Genomic DNA, 14,357 nt, shown 5'->3' with positions numbered 1-14,357 from the left:
TTTTATTTAAAACATTAAAAATAAAAATATTAACCCACGAATTGTTGCTCGGGTCGAATGGTTTAGCAGTCCAATCACTTGGGTTAGCGGTTTTTTTTTTACTTTTCAATGCTTTTTTCAAATTTCTGGTTTCTAATAAAACCGAACCGGGGTGGCTAACCAGTTACCGATTTTCCAATCGGGTCCGGTTTTGAAAACAGAGGTTTCATAAAATGGAAGAAACATCAGCTTCGTTCCAAGGATCTCCATGGATGTTTTTTTTCTAAGGTCGGCTAACTCTCTCTCTCTTGTCTCTTTTCCTCGTCTTCATGTTTTATTCATTTGTTTGATGTATATGTTCTACACTACCAGCACTTCTTCATATTTCATGCAGTAACTTAATCGGCAACTGTTCATTGGATGGTGTCAATCATTGTCGATTTCCTTCAACCTCTTTATGGTATTAATACGACGTTTCCAATCTGTCACCTTCTTTGAAAAGTGAAAACCTTCCTTATTCCTATTTGTCATCTTCTTGTATTGATCCAAAATATTTGTTCTCCTTCTGGGGTCTTTGATTTGTTTTATATTCCATTGCTTTTCTTACGTTGATTCTCTGGTTTGCCACTTTTTAAGCGCATACTCACTATGATTGTCAGGAATCTAGGGGTGTTTCTCCAACATTCTGTGTTTGTCTTTTTAGTTTTCTCATCTTGTGGTTCTTGGATTGTTGTAGGCCTATTTGTTTGTATGGTTGTTCCTATCATTCCTCTTTTCTGGCTTTTCTTTGGAATATTTCCTTCTTTAGGTTTGTCAGTTTAATTTTTTCTCAATCATCAGCTTTATAGCTCTGATTTTGCTTGTGAGCAACTACTCTAGTTCTGGCTAGGCTTTAGTCCTTTTTTTTATCAATAATAATTTCATTAATTCAACATAAGAATAATTACATAAAGGAAGACAAACTTTATTATCTTCCAATTACAACTTGAGCCCCCAAGAAAAGAAAATAAAAAAGAGAAACAATAAAATTACATTTGAGCCCAAAACATTGATTCCCTCTCCACCCCTTGTTTAGCTAATCCATCAACAAAAGAATTAGTTGATCTTTTAACCCAACTAATCTCAACTTCCATCTCTCACACCGGCCACTTAAATTTTCTCCTCACATTGATGTAATTCCATAAGCCACTGTTATCTTTATTCAGCCACCCTATTACCACCTTGGAGTCCCCTTCAATTATGAGTTTTCTAATATTCATCTCCTTACCTTTCTGGACTCCTTCTACAACTACAAAGATCTCAGCTCTAAGGGAGTCACCTACTCCAATTAGGCCTAAGAACAAGGCAAAAACAACTCCATTCTCATCCCTAAAAACACCCCCAATCCCTGAGTGTCCAGGATTCCCCCTACTACTCCCATCAAATTTTAGTTTTAAGAACTCAGCAAGTGGGGGAGGGATGTCTAAGACACACTCATTACTGTTTTGATCTAGGTACAGTTTGCAATGTCACTCCACTTCCTCAACAATGTCATCCACTGTGTAATCTATGAATAGCTCTAGAGATTTCAACCACTATACAGCCCTTATATGGATTAGAGCCCTCAGTTCTTCAACACCTCTATCTACTTCTGAGAAGATCCTGGAGTTTCTTTCTTCCCATACTTCAGCCCTCGGCCCTCTCTACATAGTCTTTCCCATTTTCATACGCCACCTGAAAAAAAGAAGGGGAGAAAAGACTTTGCAAGTTTGGAGGGTTCCAACTACACCCAAAGAGGGATAAAGTCCACTCCCAAATTGACTTTGCAAAATGGAAGACACCAATAAGTGAAAATCAGTCTCCCCATCAGCTTTGCAAATAACACACCAATGAGGTAACAAACAAGTATTGGGTCTCTTCTTTTAGAGCAGATCACCAATGTTGAATCTTTCTAGATATGCTTCCCAACAAAAACTACCAGCCCTAGGAGGAATTGGTTTGCACCAAACCTCATTAACCGGGAAAGGAAAGGCTACAGGACTGGAAAGAGCACAATAGAATGAGCTAGTGGGGTTAGGGGTCCAGATTCTAGAATCCACCTTAGTAGGGTTCTAAGAAAACATTATCAAGAAGTTCAAGGAGGCTAGAAATACTACCGAGGTCTGAGTCCCTCACAGCCCTTCTTAAACCCAAGTTCCACCCAAGCCCAGAACTAGAAGAAGAAGGGGTAATGAAAGAAGAAACTGGCTCATTTTTAAAATCAGATAGGGCATACCAAGAAGGAAACTAGTCCTTTAGGGGACATTCCCCGCCCAAGTTTGTTCCCAAAATTTAAGGAGTTACCTGAATTCAAATCATACCTGATAAGAGGGGAGAAGACTAGCAACAAATCATGAATGGCTTTCCAAGGTGAAGCGCTTATGGTCCTAGCTCTGATTCTAGCATCCTAACCATTTTGCTCCAACCCATGTATGCTTACCACTATTCTAGCCCATTGTTTTTCCTTTTCCAATGGGAACCTCCACAACCACTTCCCCAGAAGGGTCATATTCCTTTTTCTAATGTTCCCAAGCCCCAAACTACCACAATTTTTACTCCTAGTCACCACCTCCTAGCTTACTCTATGATCCCTCTTCTCCTCTCCTGGCTCCCAAAGGAAATCTCTCATCATCCTCTCCAATTTGCTAAAAACCTTTACTGGGATTTTGAACACTGATAGGAAATAAATGGGTAAATTTGCTAGAGTGGCCTTAATCAGTGTAATCCTCCCACCAAGAGAAAGATAGTTGTTTTTCCAAGAAACAAGTTTCTTTTCAAATATTTCCACAATTGGGTTTCAGAAGCTCTCTCTATTAGGGTTATCACATAATGGCAACCCTAGATAATTCAATGGCTAGCCTGAGATTTCACACCCTAGCACTTATGCACTCTCCCTAATCTCTCCCTCCTCCATATTCACACCCACTATACAACTTTTCCCAAAGTTTACCTTCAAGTTTGACATTTGTTCAAAGAATTGCATCACCAATTTCATGTTCCTAATGAACCTCACATTACCTCCTTCACAAAACATAATCGTGTCATCAGCAAACTGTAAGTAGGCAAGGGGGTTTCCTCCCTTCCAACTCTCCAACCTCTAATGAGGCCCCTAGAGTCTGCTCTGTGAATCAATTTCCCCAGAACATCAGTGATTAGTGTGAACAAGAAAAGAGATAAGGGGTCTCATTGTCTTATACTCTTAATGGCTGGAAAGAAATCTACCACTGTCCCATTCACTAGCACAGAATAATGACAATTCTAAACACACCCCATAATCCATTTGCACCATTTAGACCCAAAACCAAATTTGATCATAACTTTCCTCAAAAATTCTCAGTCCACCAAGTTATAAGCCTTTTTCAGATCCAGCTTACAAACCACTCCCTTCTTTCTATCCTTCCTGAAATTCTCCACACTCTCATTAGCAATTAAGATTTGATCAATAATCTGTCTTCTACTCACAAAAGCTCATTGATTTTGTATAATGATATCTGGTAGTACTTCCTTCAATCTCAAAGAAAAAACCTTTGCAATAATCTTGTACAGACTATTTACCAAATTGATTGGCCTAAAATCCTTTGAATGGGATGCATCATTATTTTTTGGAATCAAAGCTAAAAAAGTGAAATTCACACCCGAGTTAACAACTCATCTCCTATGAACCCATCCGGCCTTGTAACTTTTGTTCTATCCATAGAAAACACAGTCTCCTTGATCTCTTCCAAATCAAACCTTCTTTCCAACCTTCTCCTGTTATCAACCCCTATATCTCTCTAGTCCATTCCTTCTACCCACACCCCTCTACTTACAAGCCTTCTTAGAATGGATTTAAAGTATTCTACAAATGCCCTGACTATCTTCTCTTGTTGTGTTAATTCAATTCCATCCACTTCCAATTTGGAAATAAAGTTTCTCCTTCTCCTTCCATCTGCCAAAGAATGAATAAACCTGGTATTTCTATCTCCCTCTTGCAACCATTTACATCAAGATTTTTGTCTCCGACTTATTTCCTCCTTATATAGGCAGTCCTCTAACTGTCTTCTCAACCATCTTCTTTGTTCCTTGTCTTCCTCTCCAAATTCTCCCCTTTCTTCTTTAGAGTCAAGGCTCTTAAGTTGGTCCATCAGAGCTCTATTTTTTTCTTCTAACCCCCCAAACTCCAAAAGATTCCACTCCTTGATTATGGGCTTGAGTTGTCTTTATCCATTTGGTTGTGAGCAAGTACAAAAATTTTGTTACCAGAGGTGTATTGCCGATGGGGAAAGAAACAGGAAGATTATCATATGAAATTGCTGAAATTCTAGGTAGAGGGGGATTCTCAATAATTAGAAGAGGAGTAAGCAAATCAAATGGTGGAAAAACCCAAGTAGCCATCAAGACTTTAAAGAAGCTTGAGATAACTCTTCTAGAAACGCCAACGAGTGGATCAAGAGAGAAGAGTACAACAGGATTTGCTAGCTGGAGGAGACAAGTTTCGATCACAAAAGCCATACTGACAAATGAAATTCTTGTTATGAAGAAGATAGTGGAAGATGTATCTTCCCATCCCAATGTGGTCCACCTGTATGATGTCTACGAGGACCAAAATGCAATCCATCTTGTACTAGAGCTATGTTCTGGTGGTGAGCTTTTTGATCAGATAATGGATCAGGAAAAGTATTTAGAGACTGAAGCAGCAACTGTGATTCGACAAATTGTTAATGGGCTAGCTTCACTGCACAAGGAAAATATAGTCCATCGCGACTTAAAGCCAGAGAACTGTGTTTTCTTAAATGAAAGTGAGAATTCACCTTTGTTTGGTTCAATTGATTATGTCTCACCTGAGGCCTTGACCAAAGGCAGAATATCTTCTACAAGTGATATGTGGTCTTTGGGAGTGATCTTGTATATTCTTCTCTGTGGGTATGTTAGCTTCTCTTGGATCGAATTCAATGCTTTTTGTTTCTTAGCTTGACTAAATATCCTTTTCCACGACTTATCAGGTATCCACCTTTCCAGTCCAGATATAATCGACATAAGCAACAAATGATTTTAAATGTAAGTTATGTGATTTTTCATTATCAACTTGATTATTCGCTAGTTTCTACGTTAAAGTTCAAATAATATGCTGGTTATCCTCTTTTAATATGGATGGTTGTAGTTTAGCATGATATTGATGAGCCTACATGATATTTTAACAGGGAGAATTCAATTTTGATGAGCCTACATGGAAGACCATTTCTTCACCAGCGAAACAATTGATTTTCAGCCTTCTTACTGTTGATCCTCATAAGAGAGCAACTGCTCAAGAGGTATGATATTCGTCATTCCACATATCAAGTTCACTTGACTACAGACGATGTCCAGTGAAGCATGTAAAGCAAATATTTTGGAGAACTTGACAATTTTAAGAAATTGGTTGAAGAAGAAGAAATAATTTCATTGTCTATCAAATATGAGTAACATTCCAATCATCTTGTTCTCTACTTATACATGTGATTTTCGATAACTACTCAGCTAATTATTACACTTCTGCATCCATGGGTCATGGGGGAATCAGCAAAACAGGAAAATATGGGCACTGAAATCATTTCTCGACTTCATTCTTTGAATGCTCGTCGCAAGTTGCGTGCAGCTGCAATTGACAGCTGTGTGGTAGTGCATTACTTGTGAGAACAAAACAGCTAAGGACTCTCTTAGTGAACCATAATCTTACTTTTGAGGAACTTGAGAAACTGATAATGCATTTCAGGAATATGTAAGTTTTCTCCTCTCACCATTATTTCATTCATTCAATATGTTAGCAAGCTTAACAGTTTTGTAGATTAGACCACCAGTACCTCAATTTTACTTGGCTTCCCAAAGCAAAACAAATAAATTAACTAATGCTATCCAATTGTTGGATTGCTGAAGCCATAGGTCAGCAGTTGGACACGGTGAAAATGCTACTCTATCTGAATTTGAAGACGTGCTGAAAGCAATGGATATGCCTAAACTGCTCCCCCTTGCCCCACGCATCTTTGATTTTTTTGACAACAATCATGATGGAACTGTAGACATTATAGAGATTTTCTGTGGCTTTTCGAGCCTTAAGAGTTCACAAGGAGAAGATGCTCTTCACTCTGTTTCCGGGTAACCTTACACCCATTCTCCCTTATTCAAGATAGAGGCTATACTTGAATTAGGAAGATCTCCTGCCTATGTCACATCTTTTAGCCTGAAAGATGGAAGTGATGGTGGAACTGTGCCATTCAATCCATCAAAATTGTACCATACTGTCAGAATAAGATATTATAACCCACCAAAAAAGTCAACCTTCTACCTAAGAGATAGTAAATGCATGCAAACCCATAGTTTTAATAGGTGGTGAGGCATGCCCAAACTACCTTACCTCAATAGCCTCATAGAACCTAGTGGATAATATGGTCTAAAATTAAAGAATATTATGAACAACTATAATAATAGTGGTAACAATAATAATGACAATAGTAACTTAATAGTCTATGCTTTGTCTCTTAAATACCAATGGCCTTTCCTCCGCCTTTGCATCTTTAAACCAAGTTCAAACCCAATGCCCCTTTCCAGATCCCTTCATCATGTAATGAATGCACTGCATAGCTTATATGAGCTGGTTCTTTCCATGCTCTTTGATCCCGAAAGGAGTATATCTTTTGATAATTGAAACCAGCTTTGCTCTTTTTCTTCTCTTAAATAGGACTAAATTTTGTAGTAAATATATTTAGAAGGTTGAAACTTATATCTTGTATAATGTGGCCAAAAATCAGATGTATGACACAGATAGGTCAGGATGTATCACCAAGGAAGAAGTAACATCCATGATGAGAGTAACCTCTCTCTCTCTCTCTCTCTCTCTCTCTCTCCCCTTGTAAACCATCTTTTGCTTTTTCAACTGATCTTGATTGGGTGAATCATTGGTTCCACTGAAGGCTTTGCCGGAGGAGTTCCTTCCTCCAGATATAACAGAACCCAGCAAACAGCAAACTGGATGAAATTTTTTATAGGATCGACATCAACAGTGATGGGAAGATCAGTTTTGAAGAGTTTAAAGCTGCTATGAAGCTAGACAGCTCCCTCCAAGATGCAGTCATGTCCTCCCTGCGCCCTGCCTAATTCTTGCTACTACTATTTTCAGTCTTCATTTCAGCCAGGGTAGGAGAAGTAATTATAACAATTCTGGAGGCAAACCATACAACAACAACCGAAAGAACCTCCAAACATTCCACTCAGGTTCTTTTTTTTTTTTTTTTGTTTTTTAATTTAGAATATGACAAATGAGCAAGTTCAAATTAATTGGACAAACTTGGTTAGTACAAGTAGAATCAACTCATCAAGCTGTATTCCAGCTTTTATTACTAAAAATCCATATTATGATCCATGTAAGTCATGAAAGTACTTGATGGGCCAATCAAGTGAGTTTACCTGCCAAGCCAAACGATTCTGTAGATCAGATCATTTCTAGTGAAAAACAAAGATCTTTTTAGCTTAGTTGCTTCAGAAAGATGTTCTTTTCTAGCCTAAGTCTAGTTCTAATTAAGAAATACAACAAGAACAACGTAACATTCACATAATGACACCCCCGAAACTCTCTTCTATCTAACTAGTCTAGGCTGTAACTGTCCGAGGCTTGACCCCAATTTTTCTCCAGGAAACATCTGGCATAATCAGCTTCTTGTCAACACGATCCTTGAACTTCGTGGCAAAATTGAGCAATGAGTCGAGAAGAGAATCAGAAAGGAGGTGTGGTTTCAATCCCAGCTCAATAAGCTTAGTGTGCTTGGCATTATAGTAATGCTCCTCTGCCTCCACCCGAGGATTGGGCACTGATATGGTTTGCACGTCCAAACCAAGCTTTTCTCCTGCTTTTGTGACAAGGGAAGCAAGTTCATTGACAGAAAATTGCTCGGTGAACTGGTTGAAGACCCGGAACTCACCATGCTGTGCCGGGTTTGCAATAGCAAGCTCAACACACTGGACTGTATCTCTTATGTCAAGGTATCCCCGGGTCTGCAGGTACACAGTGAAAGAACTGAGAAGAAAAAGTTATGAGCACAAAAATCCACAAGAATGATAAGAAATCATAATATCTGAAAGGGCACCTTGATGATGTTCCCCCAAAATCTTGGCACTAGCTATTTGCAGAAAAATAAGGATTGGATATCTGGGTAATGCCTTTCCATTCCCATATGGTTGTTTTATGCATGGTATATTCAGGAGTCACTGGCACTCATTAAATTGGTGCCACCAGAAAATTTATCATCATTATCCTTTTTTATCCCAGGACCAGATACTTGGTTCATCAAGTATTTTGTCCCTGCACTTTGTGCCCCTCCCCCCGCTACTCCCCCCAAGGAAGTTTGGATCTCAGATGTTGGGTTCATTATATCAGATGCTAAAACCTGAAGATGGTTTTTCCATGTATGGATGGAATCAAAGAAGGTGGCTTTCCTATTTTCTCCATCCCAGAACAAGTGAAATCAAAGCAAACTACTTTGTGCTGTAGTGGTAGAATATTCACAAACTATCAATTTTACCTGGCCTCCTTTTCCATATACTGTAAGTGGGTGACCAATAGCAGCCTGAACACAGAACCTATTCAGTGCTGTTCCAAAAACACCATCATAATCAAACCTATTGCAGAGCTCTTCATGCATTTCGGTCTCATCAGTCCTCACTCCATACACCACTCCTTGGTTCAGATCAGTGGCTCGGATACCCCAAGCCTTACATGTAAAGGCTATATTATTTGAATCATGCACCTTACTGAGGTGGTAGAATGAGCTTGCTTGTTTAGGATAAGGCAAAGTATCAGTTCGTCCATTATGCGTAATCGTTATATATCCCTCTTCGATGTCAATGTTAGGAGTTCCATATTCTCCCATTGTCCCAAGCTTCACAAGATGACAATCATCATTAAATTCCTTTATGGCAAACAGAACATTGAGGGTTCCAATCACATTGTTCTTCTGCGTGAAAACAGCTCTGGACCGATCAATCATGGAGTATGGAGCTGACCGTTGTTCGCCAAAATGGACAACAGAGTCTGGCTCAAAGGATTTAAAGGTTTCTGATAGAAATTCAAAATCACAGATGTCACCTATGTAAAGTTGGATGTTTTTCCCAGTCAAAGATTTCCAACAGCGGAGACGATTATGGATGGAAGAGATTGGGGTCAGAGAGTCAAGGCCAAGCTGGTGATCAAAGAGGCGACGAACAAGGCTGTCAACAATGGCAACCTCATAATTCTTGTTGGAGAGATGAAGGGCAGTGGCCCAACCACAGTAGCCATCTCCACCAATAACCATGACCCGCATTGGCTTGGATGATTCATTTTGGCTGTCCTGAGTGCCAGAAGTAGGTTCAGTTTGGGATTCTTGGCTCATGGATAATGTGGTAGCACAGACTGTAAGGTGTCTTAGAGGTCTTTTGCCATGTGAAACAAGCTTTTTCAATGAATATATGGATGTTCGAAATGTAAGGCCAGTAGGATGTGCAAGAGAATATTGATTGGATGTTTTAGAGTATGGTGTGGCACTGGTTGAGGTTTTAAATGAGCAAGAAGTTGAGAGTATATGTGTCATGCTGATGTTTGGATTCCAATAAAATGGTACTCAATGGTTTGTAAATACCTGCAAAAGGAAAATGTATGATTTTAGAGGTAATATGGCTATGGCAGAACTTCTGTGATATTGGAAACTATAGGTTTGATATCTAGGCATTAACATGCCAACGACCATAAAATATGAGATGTCCCAAGTTTGAAAAGGAAAAGGGATTTTATGAATGAAAGGAATTTCAACATGACAGCAGAAGAGCATCAAGAACCTGAAAGCCTAACAAATTATATAACTGCTGCTTAAATGCCGCCATTACAAAAGTACAGTTTAAAGTAGGAGAAATTCCATGTATTTGGTACTCATAAATAAAGAACATGAAAATATTAAATATCATATTCTACTCACATGATTAGTAATGAAAAAAACTGACAAACAGATGAGTAGAAAATAAAAACTAAAAAGCTCTCCAGTTTGAGACTCAATGTAAAACGACAACGCCTGCTGAGATCCTCAGATATAACAGACTGTTAAAATCTTCTACGACAAAACAAGACTCATGGGTTCCCTACCAACATCCAAAATCAGTGCCTTAGTCATTGAATTGAACCTTATCTTAGAACTTGACAAACAGGAAAAACAGAAAGCCGCAATTTCTTTGTTGATTGATATTTTCATAAAATGTACTTTGATGCGATGCACCAAAGATTTCTTTAATAGATGCCATCAATATAAGAAGCACACATTTTTTCAAATTTTCAACATTGAAGACATAATTACTACAAAAGCAAGCACTTGAGCAATAGGAAGAACCAGAACAGATGGAAATGGTTTGACTGGAACCCACTGCAGTTTCAGAGAATGGAACCACAAACTCTCACCTTTAATCTCAATCCAGAGATAAAAAATACACAAACTCTGCAATACCAGGAAAAGCAGCAACATAGGACTGGATAGAAAAAGAGTTCATAGCAACAAAAGTTCTGCTCTAAATTATAACATTTGTTTGAAAAAATGAATAAAGCATATGTACCTGTGTAGAATTTAACGGTGAATTACACCAAAAGGCAAAAGTAGTATTTTCAGTCATTTGCAGAGAATGTGAGGTGCAATTTACATTCTCAAAAAATCCCAAATCCAAAATCTATTATAATCTTAACTAAAACGAACAGAAATACAGATTCGAACAAACCAAATTACAAATGATTCTTCACCTCAGCTCAAACAATCATCAAGAAATCTCCTAGAGCAAAAGAAGTTAACAAAACTGATACCTTCACAAAGATGAAGCTCAGAAATGCTTCGAGATCATCACAATACAGTGGAGAGGCAGCTTCAATCGAGTGGGAGTGAGCGGAGTTGATGGTTCTGCCTCGTTCAGCTTCTGAGATAGAGTTGTTAGAGGAAATTTTAGTTGAATAATTAAATAAAAACGATATAATTATTATCCGAAAGTGGGAGAAAAGGGTTTAGAGGGATTTTGTAGCGGATATCGAGAGCATAAGAGAAAGGAGCGAGAGGGATATTCGTTGTCCGATATTTAAACCTCCCCTGTTTTTCTGACAAATTCTTAAACCTCCCTGAATTTTTTACCGATGCAAAAACCTCCTTTCACATTTAAATAAAATAGGAAATGCCCACCCTGTAAACAATGTATTCACCCCGTACTAATTTGCTTATGGCCTCGTTTGTTTACTGCTATCTTACTTATTTGGATAAATTCACTTATTTGGGTAAGTGTTTCTCAAGTAAAATTCATTTATGTAAATTTATTTATCCATGTTCTTTTTGTTGAAGCTTAAGGTACTCTAATTTACCCTCACCCACTTTCCTAGGTAAGAGGTTCATTTCTTACGCTATTGCTAACATTACCCTTTTGGCCCAAATGAAAATTTTTTGGATGTTTTGTTTTATAAACCTGTATAATAAGTCTATGCCATATCAAAAGGAATCCAATCAATCAAAAACCAACACTAGACGCAGCCCTATGTGTTCATTACCGTTTGCCCCATAGAAATTGAATTTCAACCCGTTCACATTTGGCCTGGTCCAAATTGCTAATAAAAGATCCATCTTCAAAATCTCCATTTGGCACAAGCATATTTATTTGATAAGCTTCTTCCTAGAATTTTGATAACCATTTCAAGTCGAGCAGCTCACTATTAGAATATCAAGTGAATGTACTCCACAAGCTTTCATTCAACAATTCTCATCGACAAGGACTCTGAGAACAAGGTTCAACAATCTCATTTGCAGCCCATTTTTATGTGGTGGTGTGTCTAGAAGAGAATATCAAATAAAATGGTAATCTCATGCAACTATGCTGGAAATAACAACTGAGAACCAAATAATATTTTATCAGACAAAGTAAAAAAATCATAACAAAAACAAAGAATTGGACAGATTTCTCATGGATGATCGAATATGGCTCTAGGACTCACTATATCATGCCAATAAAATCCACTGTTGCCAAAGGCCTACAAGGATAATATCGTGATGGCCATCTAATACATAATCATAAAATTTTCAGGAAATGATGAATCAATTTTCATGTTTAACAACTAAGTAATAGACAACAGAGACATGATATATAATCTGAAAACTGTTTCGTAGTTTTCATATCAAACATTTCAACCTGTTTCGTAATTCTACAAGAAGTTTCACAAGGCTCAAACAAGTTTGGCAGTATAATGACAACTAATTTGTTCTTATAACTTGGTGGGAATGGAATTTGAAACCATCATTGTGCAAATTTCCTGAATCTCTAGGGGCCAAGGCATTTTATATGTAATTGAATTCAGAAAGGTATGGAATTTAAGAATTGAAATGGGCAGTGGTCGGAATGTGTAAAGTGAACAAAGTTGGGAAATGGGCGGAAAAGTGAACAAAGATGGAGTTACTTTGATTACTGGATGATGATCAATTACAAAAGCCCGTCATTGCTAACATAAGTTAAAGGTCAACCAATGCAGGTTCAGAGATGGAAAATTCGTAATTCTTTGTCGTGTTCATTGAGCTTGAGACCAAAAGAACATCAGTTTACATAATATGCAGCAGGTGCAACTCACTTAGTCATCTTGTCCCTAGGGTGTGGTATTCAAGAGTTGTAGACAGGCAAGCCCTCAAATAACAAAATAAGAATCATATCCTAGCTTACATTTCATTGCAAGGAAAAAAATAAGGGGAATAAGAATACATACCAATGTACTCAGTGGAAGCCTCTTTCATGAATCACAGAATATTGATTTGTAATTTGAAAAATATAAAAGTATGGGGTTCTTTCTGGCAGTGGATGTTCTTCCTGAATAGAAGGTTTGGGGAAGAAGCTAATGTTTGTCCTAAGGTTGTTAGCAGGGATATTTTCGACTGAACAAAGTCACTCTACCATAGGAAAGTAACTTACCCACCTCTGAGGTGAGTAAGATTTTCCCAAGTAAATGGCCAAAATACTTACCCAAGGGAATTTGTATTTCCAATGGGCCTTACATGTATTTGTAAAAGAACATGGGAAAGTTGGTAAACTTTCCATTGACCAACTTTCCCACCCCAAGATAGTGGTAAACGAACAGAGCCTAAGATTAATCTGATTTTATTTAAGGTAAATTGCTGAAACCTCTCCTGAACTTTCTGACATAGTTGCAAGTAGACCCCTCAGGTAGAATCTCCTAAAAAAGAGGCATGAAAATATCCAAAATACCCATGCAATTATTTTTAACAAATTTTTTTTTCAAATTTTCTCTTCATATGATATATTGCCCCAAACCCTTCCAATCTCTTTTCTGAAATTGGTTATTTTTCAAATTTGCCTTTCATATCAATCACTCAAAGGCATAGCTGCAACTTTAAATTCTCTTTGTTTTTATTATTCATAAAGTTTTTTTTTTTTTTTTTGTAGAAACTAGATTCAATAATAATTGTGTGGGTATTTTGGACATTTTCATGCCTCTTTTATGGAAGATTCTATCAAAGGGACTTACAACTGTACAAGAAAGTTTATGGGAGGTGACTTCAATTACAAAAAGGGAGGTTTCAAGAACAATAAGAAACTTTAGGAAGGTTTTAGAAATTTACCTTTTTATTTTTTATAGGCTCAATAGTTTGGAAGGAATACAAATATAAAATGTAGAGTGAAGAAATGTTTGGTATTACTAGTAATTAAGCACATGCATTGCATGTGAAAAATTGTTTTCATATTAATTACTTGAATTTTAGATAATATCATAATTAAAATTAAAATTGAAAATTAACAAAGTAACAATATGATTGAAAATAAACTCAAATGCTTATAATAAATGCGCACGTGCATTGCATGTGAAAATTTTAAATTACAATAACAATTATTATTATTATTATTATTATTATTATTATTATTATTATTATTATTATTATTATTATTATTATTATTATTATTATTATTATTATTATTATTATTATCTTTTTTTTATATTCCATTAATTTTTGCTATAAATAAAAATAAATTTTATTTAATATCTTTTTTTTAATTATTTTTATTTATTATGATGAATATATAGCATTATAAATGTTCCCAAATATGATAGAATTATTACTTGTGTTCTATCTTTTTTAAATATTTATTATTCAACTATGACATCATGAGTTTCTTTGAAAAGTTGGATCATTGACCCACCATCTAGATAAGAAAATAGCTTTACTTTTGGCTTTGTTTTAAATTATATATCATCTACATTATATAAATATTTTTTTGTTTATTATACTTAGTTTTTATTTGACATAATTAATATATAACTTTTTATATATTCTTTTGATTATTTGTATTTTTTATTTTTT

The 14,357-nt window shown here is 36.6% G+C and overlaps 2 protein-coding genes across 2 annotated transcripts; one reads left to right on the top strand and one right to left on the bottom strand.

Moving 5' to 3' along the window:
- Positions 1-4,252: 4,252 nt before the first annotated feature.
- Positions 4,253-7,107, top strand: LOC148845747 (calcium and calcium/calmodulin-dependent serine/threonine-protein kinase-like). Its single transcript, XM_088952736.1, is given in 10 exon segments — positions 4,253-4,899; positions 4,980-5,034; positions 5,178-5,288; positions 5,494-5,626; positions 5,629-5,734; positions 5,890-6,092; positions 6,095-6,108; positions 6,762-6,821; positions 6,924-6,971; positions 6,973-7,107. Coding segments are annotated over 10 exon segments (1,512 nt in total).
- Positions 7,108-7,301: 194 nt separating this feature from the next.
- On the bottom strand, positions 7,302-11,222 carry SQD1 (sulfoquinovosyldiacylglycerol 1). Its single transcript, XM_088954986.1, has 3 exons — positions 10,823-11,222; positions 8,529-9,623; positions 7,302-8,001 (listed from the first exon to the last, which is right to left on the bottom strand). Exons 2-3 carry the CDS (start codon positions 9,573-9,575, stop codon positions 7,600-7,602), a joined length of 1,449 nt encoding a protein of 482 aa, XP_088811112.1. The 5' UTR covers positions 9,576-9,623; positions 10,823-11,222; the 3' UTR covers positions 7,302-7,599.
- Positions 11,223-14,357: the final 3,135 nt, after the last annotated feature.

Source organism: Nelumbo lutea, chromosome 7, assembly GCF_056320005.1.
Source record: "Nelumbo lutea isolate HS-2025 chromosome 7, American lotus-T2T, whole genome shotgun sequence".
Lineage (NCBI taxonomy): Eukaryota > Viridiplantae > Streptophyta > Magnoliopsida > Proteales > Nelumbonaceae > Nelumbo > Nelumbo lutea.
Note: the sequence above shows the minus strand (reverse complement) of the source record. Positions and strands in the feature narration are given on the sequence as shown.

Excerpts from the sequence above, each read along its gene's own strand:
- SQD1 (XM_088954986.1), bottom strand. The coding sequence starts at position 9,575 with ATGACACATATACTCTCAACTTCTTGCTCATTTAAAACCTCAACCAGT. Across the intron at positions 8,002-8,528 it reads TATATGGAAAAGGAGGCCAG|ACCCGGGGATACCTTGACAT; the intron begins GTAAAATTGATA and ends GTGTACCTGCAG.